This window comes from Chinchilla lanigera, unplaced genomic scaffold (assembly GCF_000276665.1).
Source record: "Chinchilla lanigera isolate Chin_1 unplaced genomic scaffold, ChiLan1.0 scaffold00053, whole genome shotgun sequence".
NCBI lineage: Eukaryota > Metazoa > Chordata > Mammalia > Rodentia > Chinchillidae > Chinchilla > Chinchilla lanigera.
In genome coordinates this window covers 7,818,489-7,836,762 of record NW_004955454.1, presented here as the reverse complement: position 1 = coordinate 7,836,762, position 18,274 = coordinate 7,818,489, and the positions used below count along the sequence as shown (strand labels likewise).

The 18,274-nt window shown below is 41.3% G+C and overlaps 1 protein-coding gene across 3 annotated transcripts in view; it reads left to right on the top strand.

The window, feature by feature from the left end:
* The window catches only part of Prkdc (protein kinase, DNA-activated, catalytic polypeptide), a 157,200-nt gene that overhangs the window by 54,134 nt on the left and 84,792 nt on the right, over positions 1–18,274 (top strand). For all 3 annotated transcript variants that reach the window (XM_013520201.1, XM_005396037.2, XM_013520202.1), the window contains 7 exons: positions 10,228–10,451; positions 11,577–11,785; positions 12,203–12,335; positions 12,898–13,056; positions 14,071–14,271; positions 17,128–17,313; positions 17,699–17,803. In XM_013520201.1, the coding sequence (XP_013375655.1) occupies positions 10,228–10,451; positions 11,577–11,785; positions 12,203–12,335; positions 12,898–13,056; positions 14,071–14,271; positions 17,128–17,313; positions 17,699–17,803 (1,217 nt within the window). The remainder of the gene's footprint in view (positions 1–10,227; positions 10,452–11,576; positions 11,786–12,202; positions 12,336–12,897; positions 13,057–14,070; positions 14,272–17,127; positions 17,314–17,698; positions 17,804–18,274) is intronic.

The following is an 18,274-nucleotide window of genomic DNA, read 5'->3' as shown; positions in this document are numbered from 1 at the left end:
TGTGACTGTGACAAAATACCTGAGGCAATCAACATAAAAATACAAAAGGTTTATTTTGGCTCACAGCTTTAGCAGTTTCAGTCTGTGGTTGGTTGGCTCTGTTGCTCTTGGGCCCTAAGGGAGACAGCACACCATGGTGAAAGCCTATGACAGAGTGTGCTGCTCACCTTATGGCAGAGGGAGCAAAGAGAATGAGAGGAAGAGGCTGGAGTCTCCATATCTCTTTCAAGGTCATGCCTCCAGTAACCTGACCTTCTCCCACTAGACTACATCACCTAAAGGTTTGGAATTCCTGGTAGTACCAGAAATTGGTGACTAAGACTTTTACACATGGGCCCTTGGAGGACACTTACACAAACCACAGTGTCATTTAATGTCACAGTGAGGATTGCAATGTGGATGGCAAAATGGAGCTTATACAAACCCGTGTAAACCCTCCTTTTTTTTTTTTTTTTTTTTTAAAGCTAAGACTCAAACTCAGGGACTCATACATGCTAGGCAAGCACTCTACCATTGAGCTATATCCCCAGCACTTTTCCTACCATTTTAGTTTTTTGTTCGTTTTGTTGGTTTCCTTTTTTTTTTGGTTGTGCTGGAGATTGCACCCAGGACTTGAGCATGGTGGACAAATGCTGTGGGAGGAAAGCACTGGGTTACAGTTTGAGCTTACCAGCAACCAGGCAAAGCCAGACATTCTGACATTTAGAAAGGTAAGTAATTGAAGCTACATGCCTAGCACTGAACAAAAACACGGCTCAGTGGGGAAGGGAAACTTCCCCTCCCACAGCGTGGTAAGAGAAAAACTGCAGCATATTCTTGTGAATGCGGACTTTGCTACTGGACAGAGATACACCCTGAATAGAAAGAAAATCTGAGTTCAGCCATGTGAACACGAACCAGAGGGATAGTTCCTAGTGTTATCATCCAAATTGAGGTGGTGTCGGGTCCACAAGCCATTTGATTAGCAGCCTCTCCGTCTGTCTCAGAATAAGTAAGAGATGGATTTAAACAGAACAGTGGGACACCATCCTGAGTAACCCCATGGCTCTGTAAGTGGCGCAGGAGAACAGAAAACTCCAGTCGCAACAACTGGATTTTTAAATATCTCCAGTTACAACAGTTCCTTTTGAGGGAGGCAGTGGCACCCACATGAATGGTTAGCTTGGGCCCAGGAGAAGGGTGTGACGTAGAGAAGGTAAAATCATGGCATTGCGGGAAGCAATCAGTGGGAGACTGAATTTCAGGCTAGGAACGTCTTAGGGGAACAGCCAGATGGCATGACACCTGACAGATGGTGGGTACATTCAGCCAGACGAGGGGAAACACCCAAAAGTAAGGGACCAGGAAGAAGAAAGCAGCAGTGACTTGAGCTCTGAGACAACGGGAGGTTCTCCTCTTGCAGAGGGAGGGCCTCTTGAGTCGAGAGCACTACTGCAGAAGCCAGCAGAAAGCTGAGCGTCTATAGCTTCCCTCGCAAGCATCCACCCTTCACCCTTGCCTGCCTTTCAGAGCGAACCCAACCACATGCAGGCACTAGCTGACCACTCCTCTAAGAGAAGGATCTGGTAAATTACGTGGGGTGAGCCCTAGCCTGAACTCCAGGGCCTACACCTGTGAGAGATTTGGTGAGCCAGCCGGTGTTTCTGGCCTCCTCATCCCAGGTACCAAGGAGACTGAGTCAGTGAGTGTGGGCCAATCCCACCACTGACAGACCAGCCAGGGTATTTACCAGTAATCGCTGAGAGGTAGAACTTACCCTTCAGCCAGCTCTAATCAGCTTCTCCCATTGGGACACAAGCAGAGAAAGAGAACTCTGGACTTTAAAAAAAAAAAAAAATCACATTCCTCCTTTTAACCAGTGGCATCTGATAGTAGAAACTGTGAGGAATTCAATGTCTTCAGTGTAAATAGCCCCACGAAGAGGAATATCAGAACTGTTTTATTTTTCTGTTTTTAGTTTGCGTGTTTGTTCAACTATGTGTGAATGTTAATTATGACTTTGCCTTCAGTAGTGTCTTGTTTTGTTAGATTCTCTCATACCAAATGTTTCTCGTAGTGGGGTGTTTTTTTTTTTTTTTTTCAGTACTGGGAATCAAACTTCATCCCTTGCACTTGCCAGGCAGGCGCTTATGCCACTGAGGTATATCCCCGGCCCAACTGATAGTTTTTCATAGGGTTTTAAAATTTTGTGTCTTTACTATTTAATTGGATTCATTCTACCATATCTTCTCTCATGTTCCAATTCTTTCCTTCATTCCCATGCCCTCTCTTCCTTCTTTCCCTCTCCTATTCTTTGCATAAACACTATCATTAAAACCTTTCTTTTCCTTTATCCTGTTCTACATTATTACTCTCCCCTTTCTTTGGAGCCATGCTGGGTTGAGTAATACTCTACAGTACTGTGTGTGCTAAAAAGCACACAACAAAGCTTTGCAGCAAGTGTGCACAGGGCCGTGACCGTGACCTCATCTACAGGAAGCCACAGCCGCGTGTCAGAACAGGAAAGATGGCCATGTTCGTGTTTGTGCAGGAAATACGGTCATGGTTGTGTTGTGAGCAGAAGCAAAACTTTGCTGAATACTTCTGTTCCTGGACTGAATTGTTTGTGAACAGAAGCATTCCTGATACAAGCCTTCCTCCCTCTGGAACTAAGACTTCTAAGCCAGCAGAATAGAAGGTTGTGGGAACAGGAAACAAAAAGTTTGCGAGTGGATCACTGGGGTTAATAGTGAATGGTACGATTCCCACTTCCACACCTTGATTCCTGGATCCATGAATCCTGTTGCAAGTCTTCCCCTGTCTGGGACTAAGAGTTCTAAGCTTTCTGTGAATCCTGGCTCTGACACCTTACCATACACTCAGTACCTTACAGTGGATGCTGACTCAAAACATGGATAGCCTTTGAAGAAACTTGCCCCAGCCCTGCAAGCTATTACCATCTAGCTGGTACTGTAACTGTGTCTCAAAAGACCATTCCACTTTTCTATCAGTCCAGGCACTTCTGGAGGATGAGAAATGTGTAAGACCAGTGAATTCCACGCGCATGAACCCATTGCCGCACATCTTTGTCTGTAGCGTGTTCCTTGGTCAGAGGCAATGCTTTGTAGAATTCCATGATGGTGGGTAAGGCATTCTGTGAGTCCATAGATGCTAGTTTTAGCAGAAGCGTTAATGCAGAGAAGGCAAAACCATATCCAGAATACATTTGTGAGTTCTGAAAGAAACATTTCAGTATCCTCCACTGCATCAACCTCATTGACAAAGCCTGGGAAGATGTCACGGATCATGCCTTCAGGAAACCACTGCCAAACTGTGACTGAACGTGACTTTGAGGGGTCTGATGCGCGGGTGGTAGGGGAGACTGTGTTTGTGGGCAAGAGTTGGGTCTGGACATCAATGATACAGACATAGAGGAGCTTGTAGAGGACCATAAGGAGGAGCTGACGATGGAAGAACTTGGTGAGCTCTGGAGTGAGCACTTGTTGAACAGCATCCACTGAGGAAGAGGAGGGTGAGGAGTCACTCACCAGGGATGTGATAAAATCCACTATGGAGAAATGGAATGAGCACCAGGATTTCTTTGAGGGGCACCACCCCAACATAACTGTAATGAACAGTGTTGAATCTGATGAAGGATAACATGGCCTCTCATTTCTGGAGGGTTATACAGCACAGGAAAAAACAAGTGACATTAGACAGATTTGTTTTTTTTTAAATTGGCCTTGCAGCTAAAAGATAAAGAAGAAAGGAAACCCCTGAAGACCTCCCTGATGTCCTCATGCAGGGAGATTCTCCCTCCAAGCAGTAACCTCCCCATCCATCTTCCTGTCCTCCTTGGTAGAAGTCCCCTCAAGGACGATTAGAGTTCTCTGTCTTCATACTGTGCTGTACTTTGTTTCATATTGTTATGGTTAAAATATATATAAAAATATATATGGTTCAGAGCAGATTAACCTTATTTACATTCAACCTTATGGGAAATTTTGATTCAGTTCGTGACCAATTTGGTTCTCAACTAGAATTGTGTAATGAATTAAGTTCAGGGACCGAGGCACCACTGTCAATGGTTGAATGATTTAAAGGTAATACAAGATATGAAAGACTACTTCAGTCAAGAAATAGAGGTTCTGAAAAAAAACCAAACAGAAATCCTGAAAATGAAATCCTCAATTAATCAAATAAAAACTCAGTCAAATGTTTTAGCAATAGGAATGATGAATCAGAAGAAATGATATCCAGACTTAAAGACAAGGGCACTAGAACATTCAGATAGTAATACGAAAAAATGAGAAAAAAATAAAAAAGAGAATAAGAACAAAAAGATTATCTCAGAGCTCTTAGGCAGTGCTAAAAGAACAAATTTCAGAATCATCAGCATTGACGAGCACGTGGAAGTACAGGCCAATGGCATAGAAACCTGTCACTGCAATGATCATATGGGCCTAACATATCAGTAGAGTGTTCCAGCCAACAGAACAGAATGTACATTCTTTTCAACAGCCTAAGAAACTTTTTTCAAAATATACCATATTTTAGGCCATGGAACAAACCTTTAAAAAGATAAAAAAAAAAATGAAATAACCATGCATCCTATCAGATCATAGTGTGATGAAGCTGGAAATGAACAGCAAAAGAAAGAGCTGGAACTACACAAGCAAATGGAGGGTACATATGCACTGCTGGATGGTCAGGGGGTCCTGAAGATATCGAGCGAGAAGTTTAAAGTTCCTGAAATTGAGTGATATTGGAAACTCACGTCAGAACCTGTAGAAGACAATGCAAGCAGGGTGAGAGGCATTTTTATAGACACGACTGCTTACATCAGAAGAACAGAAAACAATATCAGATAATCTAATAATGCTTCTCAAGGTCCTAGAAAAACAAGAACAAACCAAATCCAAGTCCAGAAGAAGGAAAGAAATAATAAAGATCAGAGCAGAAATAAGTGAAGTAGAAGCTAAAAGAATAATACAAAGGATTAGAGTTGATTCCTTGAGAACATAAACAAGAATGATAAAGCTTTAGCCAAACTTACTAAAAGAAAGATAGAGAAGACACAAATTAATAAAATTAGAAGGCAGGCATGGTGGCACATGATCATAATCCCAGCACTCAGGGTGGAGATAGTAGGATTGCTGCAAGTTTGAGGGTAGCCTAGGCTAGATAGTAAGTTCAAAACCAACCTAGAATTGTGAGACCTCTCCAAAAACAAATAGATAAAATCATAAGTCATAACAGATGCCACTGAATTTTTTTTTTTTAGATGGGGTCTCAATATGTGGTTCAGGCTGGTTTTGAACTCACTATCCGAGCTGGCCTCAAATTCATGGTGATCCTTCTGCCTCAGCCTCCTAAGTACTGGGATTATAGGAATGTACCACCACACCCGGCTCTGCGTGATGATTATAAATGGTTTTGATAACTTCTATTCCAATAAAATGAAGGCTCTAAAAGAAATGAATAAATTCCCAGACTCATATGACCTACCAGAATTGAACCAAGATGTAAAAAATCTAAACCAGTCAATAACCAAGCAACAAGATAAATATAATAAAAACTCTCCCCACAAAGAAAACCACAGGACCCTGTGGATTTACTGCTAAATTTTTGGGCAAGTAAATTGGACAGACACTTCTCAAAAAATGAAGTATAAATGTCCAATAAGTATATAAATTCCTTCCCCCCATATTTAGACTTTAGGGAAATACAAATAAAAACTCTGCTGACATTCTGTCTCACTGCAGTCAAAGTGGCTATCATCAAGAATACCAAAAAACAAAAACAAAAAATGCTCTGAGGATGTGGGGGCAGAAAGGAACCCTCCTACCCTGTTGGTGGCAAAATAAACTAGTACAACCCCTATGGAAACAAGTATGAAGATGCCTCAAAGAACTAAAAATAGGTACACAATTTGATTCAGCTGTACTGCTCCTTGGTATATTCCTAAAAGAATTAAAACCAGCATATTACAGTGATCATCTTAGTCATTTTCCCTATCACTGGGACAAAATTCCCAACATCCACAATTTAATGGAAGAGAGGTTTGTTGTTTGTTTTGGGAGGCGGGGTTTGGTACCAGGAATTGAACTCAGGACCTTGCACTTGCTAGGCAGGCGCTTGTGCCGCTGAGCTATATCCCAGGTCCTAGGTTTCTCTTGGATCGCAGTTAGAGTCTATGGTTGGCTGGCTCCAAGGCAGAAGGGAATTATAGAGGAAAACTGCTCATGTCATGGTAATTAGGAAACAGAGAAAGAAGGGAGGAGCCAGAGAAGGAAATATACTCTTTCAAGTCTTATCCCTAGTAACCCACATCTAAGTAGGCCCCCACATCCTAACTGCTCACTCAGCTGCTGACCTCCTTAGTATATAATCCCCTGATGAGTACAGAACCTCCTGATCCAATCACCTTCCAACACTTGGATGTCTGGGGCAGGAGGATTGTCATGAGTTTGAGGCCAGCCTGGGCTACGTAGTGAGTTCAGGGCCAGCCTGGGCTACATAGTGAGACCCTGTCTCAAAAAACCAACAAAAACAAAAGGAAAGTTAAAAACTGTACAGTTTGTCTTATATAGGAAGTCTAAAAGTAAATACAAAAATAATGCAGAGGATAGGAACTAAGAAGGTTGTCTTGTACTGATGCGGCGGGGTAGGAGGGGACACTAAGGCAAGGAGAGGAAAGGGAGTAGGGTAACTGGGATGAAAACAACCCAAATATGTTAGTTGCATATACCAGTATGCTACCATGAATCTCATTTTTCTATAGTACAAATACATCAATAAAACAGAAAAATCATTTTTATTAGAATTCTGTTTTTTGTTTGTCCAGTTGTGTGTTCCTTAATGATGGAAATGTGTCTGGAGAAGTAAGTAATTAAGCAGTTTTGTCTTCATGTAAACCTAGAGTATACTTATACAAACTAAACCACTGAGTAGCTAGTGGATTTAATCTTCTGGGGTAACTGTCATTATGCATTATGTTACTGACCAAAATGTTGTTATGCAGTGCATGTCTGTACTAAGAAAAACCTCTTTTCTGTAAATAAGTACTGTATTTGAATAATTGTAAAATGCATATTTTTCACATTTAGCAGATCTGTGGTTAGAATGTACATGGGTTACAGTTTGATAATATGTTGGATTGAAGGAGATTTGATGTTTGAGAATATAATTTTTAATGTATGGCCTCTCCATTCTTTGAATGAAAACATAGTGATCTGTCATTAAAATTATTTGTAGTTCTCATTTGAAAAGTTTTTAACCTTCTTTAAATTTTGTTGATTACAAAGAATTGGCAGCCTTTAGACTTGTAAGAGGATTTTTTAGTCATTGCCTTTGCTCATTGCTTAGGTATATATTGACGTTTCATATTTTCCGTTTGCCTGGCACTCTGAAAGGCTTTACACTCTGGGTTAATAAACTGCATTAACATTCAGGAGAGGTGTTTAATTACTTTCTTGGAGCTAAAATATAATACCTAGTGCCCACAGCTTAAAGGAGGAAAGGTTTATTTTGGCTCACAGTCCATAGTTGGCTGACTCCATGGCAAGGTGGCATAGCAGCATGGCAGAGGGGCATGGCAGAGGAGAAAAAGCTCATGGGCCTGACAGCAGGGAGCAGAGAGAGAGAGATCAAGGGAGAAAGGAGGTCTACAGACCCTTCCAGGCCATGCCCCCATTGACCCAACTCCTCCAAGTAGGCTTCACCTTCCCAATCTAATTTAGGTATAAACTTACCAGTAGTCTAATCCACAGGTGTCACCCCCATGATCCAGTCACCTCCCAAAATCCTTGCCTCTGGGTACATGAGGCTTAGGGGGGACATCTAGATAAAAAACCATAACAAGAGGTGACATTTAAGTTGTTTTGTTTTTTTTCTTGTTAAAAATGATGATAAAATTCTTACAAGTTTTTGCAACCCTGCTATTATTTTATGAGATTAAAATTTCAGTGGATCAAAGCATAGTTTTATAAAAACATTTGATAGAGATTGGCATGCATATTTTTGAAAGATTTTACCAATTTGTCATTTTATTTATTTATTTATTTATTTTTGGTTTTTTGGTTTTTCTCCGGTACCGGGAACCGAAATCACGACCTTGCGCTTGCCAGGCAGGCGCTTTTGCCGCCGAGCTAAATCCCCAGCCCCACCATGCCCTTTTAAATAGTCATGTTAATTTAGTATTTGTTTGATATAGTTCAGTGCACTGGTATTTGTTGCATATATATGTATGATTGTTATCTCTTCCTCCTGGACTGTTCCCTTTACAAGGATATAGCGACCTTCTTTATCTCTTTTAATCAGTCTTAACTTGAAATTCACTTTGTCTGCAAAGAGAATAGCTACCCCTCTTTTTTTCTGGGTTCCAATCCATGGAGTATTGTTTTCCATCCTTCAACTTTCAGTCTGTGAATTTCTTTTTTAATTAAATGTGTTTCTTGTATGGAGCATATTGTTGGATCACGCAACTTGATCCATTCTGCCAGTCTGTGTCTTTTGATTGGTGAATTGAGACCCTTAACATTATATGTATTGACTTATCCTTATCATGTTACTTCCCTGTTGTTGGCTTCCCCACTCCTTTTTTCTCCTCCCTCTGTTTGTTTGCTTTGCCTGGTGGATTCCTTCTGTTGGGGTTCCTGGAGTTGTAGTCCTTATCTCTTTCTAGAATGTCCTTCAAAACATTTTGGAGTGCTGGTTTGGTAGTCATAAATTTCCTCAGATGTTGTCATGGAAGTGTTTTATTTCTCCATCAGTTTTGAAAGATAGTTTTCCTTTCAAACTTGAAATACTTCACTCCAAGAGCTCTCCTTGACTTGAAGGTTTGTGCTGAGAAGTCAGCTGTGATTCTGATGGGCTTTCCTTTATAGGTGATGTGTTTCTTTTCCCTAACAACTTTTAAGATTTTATTCTTGTGTTGAAATTCTGGAATCTTGACTATGACATACCTAGCTGTAGCTGTTTTTTTATCATGGCTAATTGGAGTTCTATATGTCTCACTTCACTGTATGTGAAGATGTGATCTTCTAGCTGGGTGCCACTAGATGGAGCCCGCAGCTGCTCTGATTTCCTGGCTCAGCTGGTCCCTCTCTAAGGTGGCTCCTGGCCAGTTACTCTCTCACATGGGACAACTAACCCTCAGCACTCACCACCAGCTAGTGCAGTCCTTCATGTCCACTGCTACATGTCTCCATGGAGGCCTCTGAGGTCACCAGCAGTCACCAAATGTCCACAAGTTTGAACCATTCCTTTCTCGCAGTGAGTCGCATCTCAGGGAGAAGGCACTGCCAGCTACCTCTTTCTTCGTTTAAGTTCCTCTCTTCACTCTCTCCATGGACTTCAGTTCATGCTTCAGATCCTATCTGGGCCCAGGGGACTCACTTCTCTCCTTCTTGTCTTCCTCATGTTGCTATATTCCAGTGTCTGGATGGCAACACTCCAAGAGGCTCTTTGTCTGCTGCTAACTGCTCTGCCATCTTCTGGGCATCTTGTCATATTAATTTATATTCTTACAATTACTGTTTGAGTATCAAGTCCAAACCTTGTTTAGATGTATTATTATTATTACATTAGCTTTAAGTTGTGTTCTGTTTGGATTGAATTTTGGAACTGTGATTTTGAAAACTGAAGTGAACTGGGTGTGGTGGCAACATGCCTATAATCCCAGCACTAGAGGGTTGAGGAAGGAAGATCACTACAAGTTTGAGGCCAGCCTGGACTACATAGTGAGACCCTATCTCCAAAAAAAAAAAAAAAAATTGAAGTGAAAAGGTGCTATTTTAAAGATTTTTTTTATTAGTATATGTTTGAAATACATAGTGATTATATTCATTGTGGGAAAGTGGTACATGTACACAATACATCTTAATTCTTTTTACTTCCCTGTCCCCTACCTCCTCCCCACTTTCCTTTATCTCTAGATCCCCTGCCATAAAGAAGGATAAAGGTGAGGCATTCATAGGAAAGTGGATACACCTTGAGATCATAATGTTAAGTGAAATAAATCAGATATATGAGCATAAATATTACATGGTTTCTCTTATATGGAAAATTCAAAGAATAAATATGTGCAGTTGTATTCACCTTTTGTTTAAATTATGTTTTCTTTTGAAAAACTTCGAGTTTTGATTAAAAATATATCAGAACCTAAATTGAAAGAAGGAAACTTACATTAGTTTTAGTGGTGTTAGAAAGAAGCATGTATTAATATTTCAGTGTAATTATTTCTAGGTACCAAAACACATTCTTCACTTTGGAAATCAGTGGCCTTCTTTTTAGAAAGCATTGCTATGAATGATATTACAGCAGCAGAAAAGTGCTTTGGAACTGGGGCAGCAGGTACCCAACCCAGCCCACATGAGGAGGAAAGGTACAACTATAGTAAATGCACAGTCGTGGTCCGGATTATGGAATTTACCACAACCCTGCTCAACACCCCGCCGGAAGGATGGAAGGTAGGGCCTCTGTTGCTGCTATATTAATTTGAGGTCAGTATTTCATACTAGAAAAATGTTTTGAGAAGTTCCTGTTGGAACAGGCTTTAGCTCATTAGACATTCCCATTGCCAGAAGAGTTATCTTTATTTCAATTGAAAAATAAAAATGGCATATATTTATAGTGTACAACATGATATTTTGATATATGACTAGATGGTAGAATGCCTGTACAGTAAATTAAAATACTTATTATTTCCTATATGTGGTTAGGAGATGTGGTGAGGAGAGTTTAAAATTACTCTCAGCAGTTCTCAAGCATAGAGTACATTACTTCTAACCTTAGTCTTATATAATCTGTTCTTGAAAATGCTTGTTGGACATCCCTAATCTGAAAATCCAGAATGCTCAAAATCTGAAACTTAGAACATAATGTTGCTACTCAAAATGTTTCAGATTTGGAACATTTTGGATTTCAGATATTCAGATTAGGGATGCTTAATTGATAGTCTCTGAAACCTGAAATAGTAATTGTCCCAAGTATTTCAGATAAAAGATACTCAACTTGTAATAAAATGAAACTGCATGCCCTTCAGATTTTTATTTTATAAATAAAATATATATAATCTTTCTAAATATTTTATTGAATGCCACATTGTATATCATGTTCTGCTTTAGGAAGCACACGTTAGCAAATATTTGTACATGTATCTATAAGGCTTACTGTATAAACAAACTCCAGTCAGTCCATCCAGGGAGTATTAATGCCCATTGTCTGCTGGGTGCCAGGTCATGCTCTAGGCCCTTGAGATATAGCGGTGCCCTGATACAGCGGCTGAAAACCTATGGTTTGTAGGCAAACCACTGGCTCCCAACTCTCATAAATAAAGTTTCACCAGAGCATGGCTGTGCCTATGTGTCCCTCTGCTGTCCGTGCTGCTGTCACATTAGGATGGAGTACGGAGTTGCAGCTGAGATTGCACGGCCCACAGTGCCAGACGTGTTCATTGTCCAGTCCCCTACCGAGAAAGTTTGTCAACCCTAGCCCTAGTCAGGTAAAAATTCCCACCCTCCTGAACCTCACACCACAATGAACATATAACTGCTGGCTGACAGAAGTATTTTTATTCAAACCATCTTTCACAGCTGCTGGAGAAGGATTTGTGTAACACAAAGCTTTTGAAACTCTTGGTGAAAACCGTGTATGAGCCTGTGAGCATAGGTTTCAATATCGGTGATATCCAGGTTATGGACCATCTTCCCAGTGTTTGTGTGAACCTAATGAAAGCACTAAAGAAGTCCCCGTACAGAGACATCCTGGAAGCTCACCTGAGGGAAAAAGTAACAGCACAAAGGTAGGCACTCAAGTCACGCTCAATGTTGTCTTGTGAAATTTTAGGTCCCAGGATATCACAGTGCTCCTACCAGCCGCATGCGTGGCTGCTGTAGTTTCCATTCCCCCAGTGAAGGGTTGTGTCCGTGAGTAATGGGGTACAAAATGATAACATCCCATGTCTGGAAGTTGTGTTTTATAAAATGCCTTTCCTGGACCTAGGTTGATTAGCACATGTGGTTAGCAGCACTATGTTTGGTTTCCATACCTAGGTTGAGGGAGGTGACCTTCTCTGGTATTGCCTGCTTGCTTTCCAGGATGGTGTTCATAATGAATTCGAGTGCTATATAATCAGTGAATTTGTAAGAATGCACACAGTGTACCCTAATAACAAGATTCGAACTACCTGGTTTTCTTTCTGTCTTTCATACGTGGCCAGTGTTGAGGAGCTCTGTGCCATTGACTTGTATGGCCCTGACGCCCACCTGGAGAGGACCAAGCTGGCGTCTGTCGTGTCAGCCTGTAAGCAACTTCACAGAGCTGGCTTCTTACATGTTATGGCATCGCCTCAGGTAAGCAGAGCCGGTTTATCTTTATATTTTTGTTAGCTTTATTTTTCTAATTGGTCGGTATGTCTACATTCTTTGTTAAATATCTTCTATGTACAGAGCATGTTAAAATAGGAATTACAGAAGTATTTGTGCTAAACATGTAGGTATTATGTGGAATATAAATTTAAAAGTAAATGTAAAATAAAAGTGAGATAAAGGGCACTTGAAAATTTCCAGAACGGCCTTATGAAAAACTTTAGGAACCAATTGTGCCTACATGGTGAGCAATATAAATGAAAAATACAGCATAGAAAGCAAATTGAACTAAAATTGTTCTAAATGTTAGAATCCAGTTGTCAGACTTAGCTAACATGGGTTTTTTTAATTTATGAGAGATGTGAAGTTGTGTTTTTCTGGTTTGTTGTTTTGGGTTTTTTTGGTGTTTTTCTGGTATCGGGAATTGCACTTATGACCTTGCGCTTGCCAGGCAGGCGCTGTGCCACTGAGCTAAATCCCCAGCCCCGAAGTTGTGTTTTTCTGTTAAATTTCTCTCACTAGGCATTTCACGTTGCCTTTGTTTTAGTCTCCAGCACTGCCTCACTCTGTCGGCACGAGACTTCTCTCCCTGGTCTATGAAGGCATCGCACCAGGAGAGGAAAGGCAGTATCTGCTGTCGCTGGACCCCAGCTGTAAGCGTCTGGCCAATGGGCTTCTGGAGCTGGCCTTTGCTTTTGGCGGACTGGTAGGAAAAGTAGCTGTGTGCTGTGCTCTCCTAAGGATGCTCTCAGTTGTACTCTGTGTCTAGAAACACTAGACGTTAGTTAGGTCAGGTCTTAGTGGACAGGTAATTGATTTACCCGAGCTGACTTTCTTTTTAAAAGACTATTGTCTCTTTCTTGCTTGCTTGTTTACTTCCTTGTAGTCCTGGAGATCAATACCAGGGCCTTCACACAAAGCTACATTCCTAGCCCTTTTCTGTGTAATTTTGAGACAGGGTTTCGCCAAGTCACGAAGTGGCCCAGTGTAGACTCAAACTTGCTGTCCTCCTGCCTTTGGCCCCCCGGAGAAGTGCTGGGCACCGCAGTGCCCAGCAAGGCTGTTTCTTATCCTCCCCCCGCTTGTTTTTAAATAAAAGCAACAGAAAAGTTGAGGTTTTCCCTTTCCCGCTTTATTCCCAAAGGACGTTAGGCAGAGAACATTTTGTGACTTTAAAGTTGATCTGTGTTGACACACGGCCTCTGTCCAAGCTATGCTTAATGGTTCCTGGGATGGATGGCTTAGGAAGGCCCTGGAGGATAATCCCAGAGGCACCTCAGGAAACACAGTAAAAGTCTTCAGGTTCTTTGGCCTGAATGGTCTGCAGTAGCTGAGCTCTGCGGCCAGCCCTGCACAGTGCTCCATTCTGTCTTCCCTTGTCCTTTCTCTCACTGTAGGAAGCTCCCTTTGTCCCTTTGCTTGATGTGTAGGCAGTTAGATTTAAATTGTCTGAAAATACTGGTACTCACCAGGATCCTCCAAGCAACAGCAAGATTTTCTGGGAATTGGGAAGCAGCGTCATTCAGGGAAGAGTCCTGTCCCAAAAATGAAACCTAGAAAATGGAAGTTGGTTGAAGTATGCAAGCACAGTTTACACTTGAATCCAGGCTTTAGCGTCAGGCTCCCTGTAGACTTTGCCGTGTCATTTTCAGCTACCCCGCGCTCTTTCTGTAACACGTAAAGACAGGCTCTGCCATGGTCCTCTCCACTCTTCCTGCAGCGTGAGCACCTGCTGAGTCTGCTCCTGAATGCAGCGCTGCTGTCCACACCATCCTTGCGTAGCTCACAGACCGGCGTCATCAACTTCTCCCATGGAGAGTATTTCTATAGCTTGTTCTCAGAAGCAATCAACGCTGAGCTGTTGAATAATCTAGATCTTGTGTCAGAGCTCATGAAATCATCAGTGGATAATCCCAAGATGGTAAGGAAGTTTTCCTTTAGCTAAATACTTCCTTAAGTAATGATTCTAAAAGAATTGCCATGTCGCTGAACTATTTCCTGAAAACAAGATTTCTTCCTAGAAGGTTAACAATTCTTGAAAATAAAATTTACTAAAACAAAACACAGCTTTTAACACCAACTGATGAATGTTAATGGATGTTAAAACATTAATTAACTTTTCCATTCCTTTGTGCTCCCCAAATCTCTAGGTCTGATTTGAAAAGGCACAACCTCATAGGTTGACTTTTGCCAAGAAATCATGTAATGTCTTACTAAGTTGATCTTTTATTCCTAACAGTGCTTATCTTTTGTCAGGAAATATTTTGTAGTAGATTGTACCAGAAATTTGTGTTTTTTAAGTTAGAAAAGAAATTGTAGTAGGCAATTTAGTAGACATACACTCAGAAGGTTTAACATTTTGGGCTTTTAAATTGTTCAGCTGTGAAAATAATGGATAAAAACATACGCTTCTATCTCTGTCCCTTCCTCCACATCCCTGTAAAATGACAGGGTTAAAAACAACGACAACACCAAGTCTTAAAATACAGAGAAAAGACTTCCAGAGTGACACACCTGTAAAGCAGAAGGACAAGAGTGGCAGACTTCATGTCCCAGGGTCTCGCTGTGACAGGAGTGGAGGAGTAGGTAGCCAGTGTGGCAAATGGGGAGTGGAAGAGAGGACGAAGGCGGCCTGATGCAGTCAGCCTTCTCGTTGGGGTCTGGTCCTCCCCGCCTCGGGAGCCTGGAGATGATGATTCTCTTGGAGGGGAGGTGGGTATCTGTAGACCAAGGATTTGGGGCTATGGATCATGAAAACAAATATAGTAGGTGAAAGTCTACCTAAATTCTAGACCTGGAGGTTCTTATCCCTTGTCCTCCAACTTGCTTCAGTAATTCTGTCAACTAGTATTTACCCCCTTGCAGGATACCAGACTATTTCAACAGGCCTACGAGAGAATAAAGATGTAGTCATCACTGCTAGCCAGCTGAGCTCACAGTGACCCTCACAGCCAGTGAGCCCCAACTCCAGTCAGTTCTTAGACACCGGGAAGCCCAGGCCTGAGGAAAGGGATTCTGACTAAACAAGGTGTGGCAAAGGCTCTTTGGTGATGAAAATGCAAAATGAAGAAATCACAGCAAGATAAGAGAAGATACTGTTTCCATGAAACAAGAATTGCTACTGAAAAAGAACACCAGAGAACAGAAAATAGCTCCTGAGACTTGAGCATAATTATCAGAAATCAAAAAGTCCCATAGGTTTGGGAGATAAAATTGAGGAACACTGACAGAGAGGAGTGAAAAGATTATTTAGAAAAATAAAAAGCCTGGAGAGAAATGAAGGATCTTAGGGCTGAGCAGCAGGACCTCAGCTCCAGAGGGAACGGGCAGGAGAGGCCCCGATGACAGTTTATCAGAGCACACTTTTTAGATTCAGAGCATACTTTTTAGTTTCTGTTATGGTTTGTGTCTGGGTGTCCCCCCAAAGCCTCATGTGGTCATGGGGGAGGCTTTTAGAGTTTGATTATGGGTGTGAGAGCTACACCCCCCTGGGGTGGATAGTTTGCATATGTAAGGGAGGGGAAGAGGCTGCTTGAGGCCATTCCTGGCTTTTGTGCTTGTTGCTTTTGCTGTGTTCGGACGCCATGAGCTGTAGCTCTCTGCCATGTGCCAGTCTGCCTTGTAATCTGCAAGTATGGACTAAAACCTCCACAAACTGTAAGCGAAATAAACCTTTCCTTCCTTAATTTTGGGCATGAGGTATTTTGTCCCAGCAACGAGAGAAACGTAACCAAGACAGTTTCACTATGAGAAAAGACCCTGAAAAGTTTCCACTAGAGAAAAACCAGTTACATGTAAAAGGATAAATCAGAAGACATTTGTCTTCTCAGCAGATTTATGGATGCCGTAGGACTCAGCAAAATTCCTCCACAACTTATGAACGAAATCTCCATTCTTGAGGTCTGAACGCAGCCAGATTATCAGTTAGGTGTGAGGGTAGGAAGCACATGTTTCAGATATGCCAGATCCTGAGAGAATGTCCTTCCAGTGTTCCTCTTGTTGGGTGGCTGCCAGCGAGATAGTGAGCCAAAGAACAGGAAGGTGTTCAGGGCAGGAAGTCAGGTTCACACGGAGGAGGGGATGGGGTCTCAAGGCCTGGCGCTGAGGTAGCAAGGAGGGCGGTACAGAGCGGATTGACTTCCTGATGGGCTAACATGGCTTGAGGCAATTTAATTTGAGAGTGATGATGAATTAAGGTTCTTTGAAAACAGCAAAAAAGTAGACCAGGATTAACTTTAGGAAGCCAGGTATACAAGAAAGCAAAAGTATTGGTAATATACTACTGGAGCACCTGTGAAAATGGCAAGATGCATGTAAAAATGACAGGATTAGTGCATGCTCATCTAACCGGAATTTGGATATCACCGTTGCAAGGGCAGAGGGGGGATAGGAACTCGGGAGTATGTGTTTGTGTGTGTGTGTGTGTGTGTGTGTGTGCGCGCACGCGCGCACAAGGTGTGTGCATGTAGTAGTGCTGATGACAAAAGAGGGCTGGTTCATCATCTGAGTGAAGTTACATGCAGAAATTGAGAAGCCTCCAAACTAAGCAGCAGGAGCGGCAGTGCCTCATCGGTAGGGCCACTGTCTGCTTTCTGTGAGCCGATTTACGCAGTATTGGGCTGTTTCCAAATTAGAAGAGTTTTGAAGTAGGTAAACATTTATTACAGAAATAGCATCTATCTTCCATGACTAACTTTGAAATGAAAGTAAATTTTGTTTTTGGTCTGGCGTTCTCAGTATTGAGAATCTTTACTTAGGCACTACCCATTTGTTTCAGGTGAGCACCATTTTGAATGGTATGTTAGATCAGAGCTTCAGGGATCGAACCACTCAGAAGCATCAGGGACTGAAGCTTGTGACGACAATCCTGCAGAACTGGAGGAAGTGTGCTTCGTGGTGGTCCAAGGATTCTACTTCTGAAAGTAAAATGGCAGTACTGGCCTTACTGGCAAAAATTTTACAGGTACTTCAAGAAACCTAAAAAAAAATGTAGTATTCAGGTTCCTTGTGTTGGACACCGTAATTTGCAACTAAAAATTTGATGGGAATTATTTGAAAAGCTCTTTGGTTTGAAAAATAATATTTTGGAAGATAATTGCTAATTACCTTACATTTTTTAACATCTCACATTATATCATTTATTATGCTTATTATTTCTTGTACCTTTTATGGTATCTTTACATGCTTTGCCTTAATTAAAATATTTCAGGGCAAAATTATTAAAATATTGTTGAAGCAAGCCCAAGAACAAAATTAGTTTATTTCTGAAACTTACACATTTGCCAAATGTTTTAAAGAAAATAGATCATAATAGACCATGTGTTGTGTTTCTCTTTGCCCTCCTTCAGATTGATTCTTCTGTGTCTTTCAATACAAATCACAGCTCATTCCCAGAAGTCTTTGCAACATATGCTAGTCTACTTGCTGATTCAGAGCTGGGTCTACACTTAAAGGTAAATGCTGTAAAAATTCTTTTTCTAGATTGCAGTCCTTTTATTTTTATATCTTTATATTTTGTCTTTTTTTTTTTTTTGGTTTTTTGGTTTTTCTCCGGTACCGGGAACTGAACTCACGATCTTGCGCTTGCCAGGCAGGTGCTTTGCTGCTGAGCTAAATCCCCAGCCCCTATTTTGTCATTTTTTAATTGAATATTTCAAACATGTGCAAGAATAGACTAGCATAATACCTCTGTACCTATCACCCATCTTGATAGCTATCAGAATGTGGGCAGGGTTTATTTTACCTGTATAGCTCTCCTCTCTTGCAGGAGACCCTAGGCTTCAGTTTATCTGATCAGCATGTGCCTCCATATTCCTCTCCCAAGAGATCAGAACATTTCCTTTATGGTATAGCCGCTAGATTAGCATAATTAACACTTGTCTGTACATATATATGATTTAAAGTGGCTTTTTGGGTTTTCTGTA